Below are 11702 nucleotides of genomic sequence, written 5' to 3' on the forward strand. Positions count from 1 at the left end.
ACCGCATCTCAGAGCACTATGCAGCAGCTGATAGTTGTTTTTGAGGTGGGACAACTGTGAGCATATGATAGCCAATTGGTAATTTTATTTAGAAGGTGTGTGCCCACTGACCAATTAGATTGCAGAGATTGTTGAGAACGTTAAATTGCGCGTCCCGTGAACACGCATTGCATCTGAAGATGGATATAATTTTCTAACGCATGCGCTGAAGAGGCCCATGACGTACCTGAAAAGGGGTTGAACGCCACGGGGGTGAAATGCGGATTAGCAAGATTAGCTGCCAATCATTGCAATAATGAGGGACAATATGGCGGGCGGAGGAAGCGCAGCACGAAAACTGAGTCAAATTTACGATTTGATAATAAAATTGGGAACATCGATGAATGAAAGTCCCCCTTAATTGAATTGCTTCACAATATTGTGTTAAGTACTAGAGGCGACTTTACATTCACTTTAAGATCAGTAATTGCTGATTCATAGTTTGCAATCTTTGAAAACAGTTTACATGAAGATTTTTGAGCAAAGCAATCAGGTAAGGAGGTTACTGGTGTAATGACCACACCCACCAACTGGTTTTATATAGCTCCTCCCACTCTGCTGTACCCCAAAACACCCAGTTTAGATCCAACACAATATACAGAAAATATCATATATTGTATTATTCAGCCTAATCTGCAAAGTACAGGAGATTTATATGGTGCAATATACTAACAAATATATACACTTTGAGGCAGATGAAGTTGAACTGAATAGCGAATGGAATTCAGCTTTGGAGGAGAACTCTCTAAAATACACTGGTTTATTGATAAGTTATAGAGAATAAAAGGTAAATATATTGTCTGATCAAATTGATAAAATAGAAAATACACTTTAAAGGGATAGTCTAGTCAAAATTAAACTTTCATGATTCAGATAGAACAGTAATTTTAAGTAACTTTCTAATTTACTCTAATTTACTCCTATTATCATTTTTTTTGTTCTCTTGATATCTTTATTTGAAAAGGCTGGAATGTAAGCTTAAGAGACGGCCCATTTTTGGTTCAGCACCTGGGTAGTGCTTGCTGATTGGTGTCTAAATGTAGCCACCAATCAGCAACTGCTACCCAAGTTCTGAACCAAAAATTGGCCAGCTCCTAAGCTTACATTTTTGCTTTTTCAAATAAAGATACCAAGAGAATGAAGAAAAATTGATAATAGGAGTAAATTATAAAGTTGCTTAAAATTGCTTTCTCTGTCTGAATCATGAACTGTCCCTTTAACAAGAGAAGATAAGAAAACTTTCTAGAGAAATTAATAGTAAAAAATACAATCTTCAGAGGTGACTGCTATGACTACCATATGTGGGGCTATACCGAAGAGTAAAAGGAATAGGAGAACAGATTTTATTTAAAAATAACAAAAAATCTATGCATGGAATATAAAATAACAGACAACCAAGAGGGCCTGTTAAATGGACAGTCTACTCAAAATTAAACTTTCACGATTCAGATAGGGCGTGCAATTTTAAACAACTTTCCAATTTACTTTTATCATCAAATTTGCTTTGTTCTCTTGTTATTCTTTGTTGAAAGCTAAACCTAGGTAGGCTCATATGCTAATTTCTAAGCCCTTGGAGGACGCCTCTTATCGCAGTGCATTTTGACAGTTGTATGCAGCTAGACAGTGCTAGTTCATGTGTGCCATATAGATAACATTGTGCTCACTCCCATGGAGTTTCCTAGGATTGGCTAAAAAAGAACTGACATAAGGGGAAGTCTGCAGAGGCTTAGATACAAGGTAATCACAAAAGTAAAAAGTATATTAATATAATAGTGTAGGTTATGTAAAACTGGGGAAGAGAGCTTGGACGGTCAGAGGTGGATATGTACGGCCTGCCTGCCATGGATTGATAAATCAGGCTCAAAGTGTCACTGGAAATTCTTTTTAAATATTGCCAACTATAAAATACTAGACTGTCCAGTTGAATAATGGACACCTGGCAACTCTAGTTACCAGGAACTTTATCAGGTTTATAAAGTATATATATTTTGTGCCCTCTTTTCTGTGTTATTCTAACATCTCTCCCATAAGCTTGTTCCCTGCATCTACTACTTGTGGCAAGACCTCTTGTTTAAAGGGGCTGCACCCCTTTTTATATCATGCAGCAGTAACAGTAAAAATTTTTTTTTTAAATGACTGTTTCTGTTCACTTTGAAATGGCTGCCAAGCTCCGCCCACTGATGACATCACGATATGGGCTACATCTATGCACTCTACTGAATAGCATTGCCAGTCTGTTAAATCTAATTAGTGAGTCTTTTGTAACTAATGAAGCCTTTAATACAACCCAGATTGTGATGTCATCAGTGGGCGGAGCTTGGAAAGCCATTTCAAAGTGACCAGAAACAATAGTCATTTAAAAATAACTTTTTTACTATTACTGCTGCATGATAAAGAAATGGATGCATGAGGACATTTGCACCTTAAAGGGACATTAAACACTTTGAGATGATAATATAAAATGATAAATCTTATATATATAAAAAAAACTTTGCAATATACTTTCACTATTTATTTTGTCCCCTTTTCCTGTAATTCCATTCTGAAATTGTGAGCTTTCAGTTCCTTTTAGAAATGGAAGTGCAGAACACTGTTATATTCCACACAGCCATTGGCTGCACACTCTAGTGACCTATTTATAACTGTCCCTACTTGGCCACAGCAGAGAAGGTAACCTAAGTTACAACATGGCAGCCCTCATTGTTTTATAGACACTAAAACTTTACACTTATTTTGTCACTATTTAAACAGCTAATAAAACTTTAAAAATACATCTATATGTTATTCTTAGACTAATCTTTTCTTTGACTGCATCATTCTATCTAACATTTATCCTGTAATCTAAATTAAGACTTTAAGATGATTAAGGTGTAGACTGCCCCTTTAAAGGGACATTGTACACTAGATTTTTCTTTGCATAAATGTTTTGTAGATGATCCATTTATATAGCCCATACAGTTTTTTTGGGTAACAATGTATAATTTTGCTTATTTTTAAATGCCATTGTGCTTATTTTCAGACTCCTAACCAAGCACCAACGTTTTAGAAGTTGACTGTTGTCTTCCTAATCCAGCTTTCTCTTATTTGTGTAAAAGGTATTTTCATATGCAGGGGACGGGGGACGGGGGGTGTCTTCTCTTTTTGCTTTCCAGCCAATTTCAGAAGGTGTTCCAGCCTAACCTTTTCAACCGTGCTAAACTGTGAGCTTTTAAGCAAAGTTTTTAAATCAGTATCTGTACATATTATTCTTTAGTGTCTATTACATGCAGTTACATGAAAATTGGTGTATACTGTCCCTTTAATCATTTCTAGTGGAGTTTTACTTGTGTGGGAGAGAGCCCTCTGTGTACTTTCCAATGTATGAGATGGAAGGGAGTGACCTAATACAGGGGGAGTGGTGAGTGATGCACAGTCTTGCCTTGACTTGTTCTGCTGCTTACAGAAGCTGAAGCCTCAGGCAGACGCTGTCACTGTTACACTGCAGCTGATCGTCCCTAACTGCCAGCCCTGATTATCTACAGGAGCAGGTGAGTTCTGGTAGTAAAGCAACTCCTGCACCGTTGCAAAAAAGAATGTGGGTTAAAAAATATTTAAAGGGGCATAGCTATGTCACTCCTCCAAGTTGGCACTTGCACCAGAGGAGGACTGGCAGTCGTAGGCTTGGGGCAGTCTACAAAGTACCAGCCCAGCTTTCAAAGTGGTTTATATAAAGTGTTACAGGACCAGCCTGGGGCCCCATAAAGCCAGAGTCCTTTGCTTTATACTAGTAATGCACAACCTGAATGATTGTGTTGCTCCCAAGTTCCCAAAATACTCTCTTAGTACTTAAGTTTTTATATTGGAACTGACACAAAAATCTTAAGAAGCGTAGGGGAGGGAAAGGGGCACAGAGAGAGAGAGAGATGGCAGACGTGTATAAAAGGTATATCCTTTCCTGCCCTAGGAAGGATGAGGCTCACAGTCTGGGATGGTTATAGACCACAAAATCTGGGTTGTAAACAGTTAACCAGAAATCTACTTATCAGAAATGTAGGGGGGGACATGTGCTCTCTGTAGAGCACTTGTCATTATAAAAGGGCAGCTCGCTGGCACCTTTTAGGTAGAACCGCCACTAATTGCAGGGAAAGCCCCCACCCTCAGCACTGCCAACTGCATTATACAGCAGTAAGTTTGTGATTGGCACTACAGAAAGAAAAAAAACGTTATAATATTTGTGCATACATAAACAGCAGAGCTTGCAGTCTTTATCAGAACATGAGATAAAAAGTGATGTCTGCTTTCCTCCTGCAACAGGAATATGTGTGTACTTGGCAGTGAAGAGGTTACATCTGTGGGACTTGGCGCATGTGCCAAGGAGGGAGGTCATTTTGGGAAATCCTGAGGTTTGGATGTTGATGAACTGACTCATACTACAGCTCATATTTTCTATCTGTGAACAGATTTGTCTATTTTCAGTCTACAGTTTGTACAGTCAACCTACATTTTTTTTTTTTTTTTATATTATGTAATGACACATAGAAGAATAATCAACTAGACTGATCTCATTGTATTTATATTATATATTATATTTATTTATTCATAAGTGAAAAGCTTTGTTTTCTTATGCAAAATAAACCTTTATTTGTAAACCAAATGAACAAAATGCTTTCTATTACAAAATAAATCTTTATTTGTAAACCGAATGAACAAAATGCTTTCTATTTTAGATTTGTACATAACATACTATAAGATTTAGTGTCATTTTGTAAATCGATACAAATAAAGAGTTGTTGAAGACTAGGCCCCGGTTCAAAGCATGTGACTATACATAGTACACATATCCTGTTCTTCTGATTCTGCACAGACTGGTCTGATATACAGTATCCAGGTGATACTCCAGGGACAAAGGTAACAGAGCAGGGTGTGTATGAATGGCTTTAACCCCTTCACTGCCAGTGAGAGTTGCAGTACATGTAATTTTATCCAATAAATGGCAGTCAAGTTAAAGTGATATAAAATAAGCATTTGTGCTGTGTACTTGTGTTTGCAAACATACTTGTTTTAAAGGGACATGGAAGTCAAAATAAAAATTAAAAGCTGAAATTATTTAAATAGCTCGTACAATTAAAGGGACAGTAAAGTCAAATTAAACTTTCATGATTTAGATAGAGCATGTATTTTTAAACACGTTTCCACTAACTTCTGTTATCATATTGTTTTGTTCTCTTCGTATCCTTTGTAAAAAGAAAACCTACAAACATACCTAGGTATGCTCATTAGTGGCAATGCACTGCTGGAAGTTGGCTGCACATATATGCCTCTTGTCATTGGCTCACCAGATGTGATCAGCTAGCTCCCAGTAGTGCATTGCTGCTCCCTCAACAAAGAGAACAAAGCAAAAGTTGAAACAAATTGTCGGTCTCATGTCCCAAAAACCTTTGCGATTTGCTTTTATTATAAAATGTAGCACATTCTTTAGCTGTCCTTTGTTGAAACTTGGCTCCTGTCCATGAGAGCATACTGAAGTAGGCTTAGGAGTGTGCACGTGTCTTGAGCACTTTATGTATAGCATTGTTATGAACACAGCTGCCGTGTAGTGCCTAAGACACGTGCACACTGCTGAGTCTACCACAGTATGCCCTAATGAACAAACGAGACCCCCCCAAAAAAAAGAAAAAAAGGTAAATGTGTTAAAATAAGTCAATTAGAAAATGTATTGTCCGGTTTGTGTATTATTATTATTATTATTATTATTACTAGTCCTAAAGCCCGTTGACACAGGCCGTGTTGTGTGATATCTCTCTCTCTCTCTCTCTCTCTCTCTCTCTCTCTCTCTCTCTCTCTCTCTCTCTCTCTCTCTCTCTCTCTCTCTCTTCTCTCTTCTCTCTTCTCTCTTCTCTCTTCTCTCTTCTCTCTCTTCTCTCTTCTCTCTTCTCTCCTCTCTCTCTCTCCTCTCTCTCCCTCTCTCTCCTGCGCGCGCGATCAGCTGTGCTGCCCGGTCCTCGCGCTGCTGTCGGGTGGGTGCGCGTGCGATCAGCTGCAAGAGTTTTTCTGAACTGCGCATGACGGCTTCAGACAAACTCTTCTCTTTTATAATATAGGATTATTATTATTATCAGGTATTTGTAGAGCGCTAACAGGTTCCGCAGCGCTAATGTATATGTTAAACGTTATCATTCTGTCTTTTTACCAATCCATGCAGGTTACAAAATGACTTCTTATTTGATACACAGCCATGTACATTTCAAATACAACTTGTGTATCCCTTTTAAAGGGACATTATTTTGTATATATCAACCTATATATCACTGCAAACTTCTACATGAAATGTTTTTTTTTTTTTATAAAAGTGTGCAGTTTTTTGTTGCTGTACAGACAAACCCCTTGGGAAAGCTTTTACATATGTTTATCTTGTCTACTTTGCTGTGGCCAATCAAGAACCCAAATGTAAATGAGCTACTGCACTGATTTAACCAATCAATGAAGCAAGATATAGCGGGGTTAGAAAAACTGCAGCATTCTTAAAGGGACAGTCTACAATAGAATTTTATTGTTTTAAAAATAGATAATCCCTTTATTACCAATTCCCAGTTTTGCACAACCAACACTGTTATATGAATATACTTTTTACCTCTGTGATTACCTTGTATCTAAGCATCTTCTGACAGCCCCCTGATCACATGACTATTTATTTATTATCTATTGACTTTCATTTTAGCCAATTAGTGCTGTGTTGTGCTAACTCTTAAATAATTCCACGGGCATTAGCACAATGTTATCTATGGCCCACATCATTAGCAGTCTCTTGCTGTGAAAAGCTAATACAAAAGCATGTGATAGAGGCTGTCTGTAGTGGCAGAAATGTAGAGGTTTATAGGTTATACAATATATTAATATAACAGTGTTGGTTGTGCAAAGCTGAGGAATGGGTAGTAAAGGGGTTATTTATCTTTTTAAACAATAACAATTTTTGTGTTGACTGTCCCTTTAAAGGGCCATGAAACACAACTTTTTTTCTTTCATAATTCAGATAGAACAAATATTTGCAGACTACTTAACATTATACTCCTATTATCAATTTTGCTTCATTCTTTTGGTATCCTTTCTTGAAGGAGCAGCAATGCATTACTGGGAGCTAGCTGAACATATTGTTAAGCCAACCAGCAGTCACCAATCAGCATTTAGCTCCCAGCTCACAAGCCTATCTAGGTATGCTTTTCAACAAAGGATAAAAAGTGAACAAAGTAGATACATTTATTAAATTGGAAAGTTGTTTTAAATTGTATTCTCTATTTGAATAACAAAAGAAACATTTTGGGTTTGATGTCCCTTTAAGTATGCAGTATTATTATTATCATTTATTTGTATGGTGCCACAAAATTGTGTAGTACTGGAATAAACTTCATAATCTCTGTGGAATTAAATATTTTCTTAAACTAATAAAAATAAAAAAAACCCTATAATTTCTGTATCTCTGATTTTTTTTTTTAAAGACACTGAAACACAAAATGCCTCCAAAAAGAAAAACAGCCGCAGCCCAAAAACAAGGTTCTGTAAAAGGAAAGAAGGTAAAGAAAGAGATTAAGGAAGAGGTTAAGGAGGAGCCAATTCAGGCCCCTGACCGCTTCAAGAGTGCTGCAGAGGCGCTGAAAGCAACTGCTGGAAAGAAAGGGAAAGCAAAAGTGGATTCTGCCTGTTCCCATTGCCAATCAGCCGAGGTGGGTATAGGAACGGGCGACCTGGACTTATCACTGCTTTAAGGGGGCGGACATCCTTATATAAGACTCTTACTTTCATTTATATGTTCTGTTTAATAAAGTGAAAATGGACATCATCTAAACCTCCCTCTTAAAGGGCCATGATACTCAAATGTTGAAACACTTGAAAGTGATGCAGCATAGCTGTAAAAAGCTGACTAGAAAATATCACCTGAACATCTCTATGTAAAAAAGAAAGATATTTTACCTCAGAAATTCCTCAGTAGCCACCTCCCATTGTAAAGGATTTCTAGGCAGCAAATCAGTATTTCTGTCCCGGGACAGCTAAGGGAGTGAGCTTTGTGCACACTCATCTTATTTACCTATTCAGTTTAAGGAAGTTTACTATGAAATCTCATGAGAGTTAAATGAAATCTCATGAGATCACAGTAAAAGAGTTCATGACCTCAGCACTGTTGAAGCTGATTGGCTGCTGTTCATTTCTTCATTTTTATTTTTTTTACGAGCAGCTGAGTTTAACTTTTTACACAGCACTTACTCTGTTGAGTTGAGGAAATTGTGAGGTAAAATATCTTCCTTTTTTACATAGAGATGCTCAGGTGATATTTTCCTGTCAGCTTTTTACTGTTATACTGCATCAGTTTCAAGTGATTTAGCATATGAGTATCATGTCCCTTTAAATGTCTGTACATGCCCCTGATCACCCAGACACACAGAGCCGATTCAAGAAATTGTTCTGCCTGGGTCCAAGAATAAAATAATGCCCCTCAATTCTCTGCACACTACAGGCTAAACCCAAGAGTCAGTTGTATCAGAGATTAAAGTTTAGCAGATTAAAAATTCACATGAGAACATGCAGACGGGCATCATATAAGTATGGTACATATGGTACAATTATAGAGCCAGTGTTCTGTCGATTTTTCCTATCCTTCAAAATTTGATACCTTCTCAGTGCGCATGCTCAGAATTACGTAAGCGCACTCCACATTTTTAAAAAAGGAATGTGTGGCATGTGATTATGTAATGAGGATTGTGCGCACTGAGAGGGTAGCAAATCTCGACAAGGAAATTGATCAAGTGCTTTCATACGGCCACGGACATGCACGCATGTGCAGTTCAATTTGGGAGCAAATTTCGACAGTTGTTGTTTTTGGTACTAAACATAGTTATATCTTGAAAGTGTGTCCATATCATATATATGCTTGTCTTTTCCCACTCACTTCCCCTAGTGTTCCTGCTGCTGGGAATAAGAAGATAAAGGTCACAATAACACTGAAACATTTATTGTAAAAAAGCTGTGTTTGTGAAGCATAACAATGCTAATTACATACTGCGGAGCAGAGAGCGGAGGGTTTCAGTAATTCTGTTGCTTTCTCAGGAACTGTACATTGCCTACAGGTTACCTTCAGTGCAGATACTGATACAACAAGGCATAGGGACATTTAAAGGGGACTAGGGCTGATTTATAAATATTTTACATGGCCCAGTATTTATTGCGCCATATCTTAAAATGCATTAATTAAATTTTCTGGTCAGAAACCTGATCGCACACATTTTTATTTTTTATTTCAAGGGTTATGAAACCCACATTTGTTCCTTCGCTCTCTTTTCCCTTGACGTGGTACCTGAGCTTGTCCCATTTGGCCAGATGCGGTGACTAACCTTTCCAGTTTTGCTTTTAAATCTTAGCTGAGAGCTTGTAAGTGAGTGCTGGGTTTTCTCTGTGTGTTGTATTCCTTCGCTCTCTTGGTATCTTTTTTTGAAAATCAGGAATGTAAGCTTAGGAGCTGGCCCATTTTTGGTTCAGCACCTGGGTAGTGCTTGCTGATTGATGGCTAAATGTAGCCACAAATCAGTAAGTGCTACCTAGGGTGCTGAACCAAAAATGGGCCAGCTCCTAAGTCACCAATCAGCAAGTGTTACCCAGGTGCTGAACCAAAAATGGACCACCTCCTAAACTTACATTCCTGCCTTTTCACATAAAGATACCAAGAGAATGAAGAAAAATAATATAATGGCAGTAAATTAGAAAGTTGCTTAAAATTTCATGCTCTTTATGAATCTTGAAATAAACATTGATGGTTAAAGTGAATGTAAATTTTGATGTTTAAGTGCCCGGTTTTTAAAACTTTGATAAAAAACAGGGGCACTTTAATTCATCAAAATTTACATTTCACTCCTGTTGTGAAAAAAAACCTTACCTTTTAAACTTCACAGCAGCTGCTGCTTCCTCCGGTCTCACAAGCCATTTCTGATGTCAGAAATGATTGATAGGTCATCCTCCAATCACAGATTCCCCCCCGGGGGATTCAGAGTCTGATTCACTGCTGTGATTGGAGGAAGCCAGATACCTCATTTTAGACCCAGGAAGAGGCTTTGAAACAGATGGAGGAAGCTGGAGCTGCTGTGAAGATAAAAAAGTAAGTTTATTTTCACAACAGGAGTGAAATGAAAATATTGATGAATTAAAGTGCCCCTGTTTTTAATCAAAGTTTTAAAAACCGGGCACTTTAGCATCACAATTTACATTCACTTTAAATATCCATTTAATGGTAAATTTAGCAAAATCATATTGTCATTCTTCACAGGAGGCTGCAGAAAACAGCGTAAGTGACCATCTTTCCTTGCCAAGCTCCCTTCAGACAGATATCTAAGCTAGTACAGTATTAGGTTGCCAAATTGTGCTTTTGGATTTATTATTTGGGTTCTTCCTTGGGATTTTAGTGTGGGTGGCATTAAAGGGACACTCAAGTCAAAATTAAACTATTATATAGAGCATGCAATTATAAACAACTTTCCAATTTACTTCCACTGAGCATGTGCAAGAATTCACAGAATAAGCGTATATGTATTTGTGATTGGCTGATGGCTGTCACATGGTACGTGTATGCATTTGTGATTGGCTGATGGCTGTCACATTGGTGTGGAAATAGACATAACTTTTAAAATGGTCAGAAAAAAAAATCTACTATTCATTTGAAGTTCAGACTAAGTGCTATTGCATTGTCTTGTTATCTTGCATTTGTTGATTATGCAGATCTACTATGTTGACTGGCCCTTTAAAGGGGAGTTTGGGCATTTTTCTAGGTCTAGTACAGACGAGAGAGTTTGTTAACCCTTGCACCTACTGAGCTAAGTCACAGACTTGCCTGGAGTGGCTAGACTGTGACAAACGGGTTAAGGTGAAAATGGTTGGTTGATTCTTTCTGTGACAAACTGGTGACTGTTGCATGGTTGGTTAAACCCTATACATGACTAGCCATATTCATAGCACAGGCATTTTTTATTTCCTTCACTGTATTTACAAAAGTGTAGCATAGTATCTTCGTAAAATGAAGCGTAAGAACAATTACTTATCAGGAAAGTCACTGACACATCTGTGTATTTATTCCTTAGGTATATGAAGATTATGACTGCATGTTAAACCAAACTAATATTGGCCACAATAACAACAAGTTTTACATTATCCAGCTTCTCAATCAGAGTGGAAGCTACTTCACCTGGAACCGTTGGGGCCGTGTGGTGAGTACTACCAGTCAATAAGCGCTAGTAGAGTAAGTGATGGTTCTTCTTTGGGGCCGTTTGGTTGCTATAGCCGAAGTCTTTGATATTGTTCTTACAGGGAGAAATTGGGATGTCCAAGCTGTCACCATTTGCCAAATTGGAAGATGCTAAGAAAGATTTTGAGAAGAAGTTTAAGGATAAGACAAAGAATTCATGGTCAGAGAAAAATAATTTTATTGCCCATCCAGGAAAATACACCATGATCGAGGTTGAACATGATGATGACGATGAGATGGGAGAGGCTGTTGTCAAGGTAAGGAGAACAGTCAAAATGAGACCCCTTTTATTTGAGACAAATAGGGCATGAGACAGATCAATTTCTTAGAAAAGAGAGGGAGAGACATAGGGTCAACAAATGTTGCCACCAATCACAAGTGCTACCCAGGGTGCTGAACCAGAAAT

General features: G+C 37.8%; 1 protein-coding gene across 1 annotated transcript in view; it reads left to right on the forward strand.

Annotated features, from left to right (window-relative positions):
• Window positions 1–3440: 3440 nt before the first annotated feature.
• The window catches only part of PARP3 (poly(ADP-ribose) polymerase family member 3), a 43851-nt gene continuing 35589 nt past the window's right edge, over window positions 3441–11702 (forward strand). Inside the window, exons 1-4 of the mRNA XM_053721118.1 lie at window positions 3441–3566; window positions 7512–7736; window positions 11133–11258; window positions 11359–11553. Of these exons, the coding sequence (XP_053577093.1) occupies window positions 7527–7736; window positions 11133–11258; window positions 11359–11553 (531 nt within the window). The 5' untranslated portion in view covers window positions 3441–3566; window positions 7512–7526. The remainder of the gene's footprint in view (window positions 3567–7511; window positions 7737–11132; window positions 11259–11358; window positions 11554–11702) is intronic.

This window comes from Bombina bombina, chromosome 7 (assembly GCF_027579735.1).
Source record: "Bombina bombina isolate aBomBom1 chromosome 7, aBomBom1.pri, whole genome shotgun sequence".
Lineage (NCBI taxonomy): Eukaryota > Metazoa > Chordata > Amphibia > Anura > Bombinatoridae > Bombina > Bombina bombina.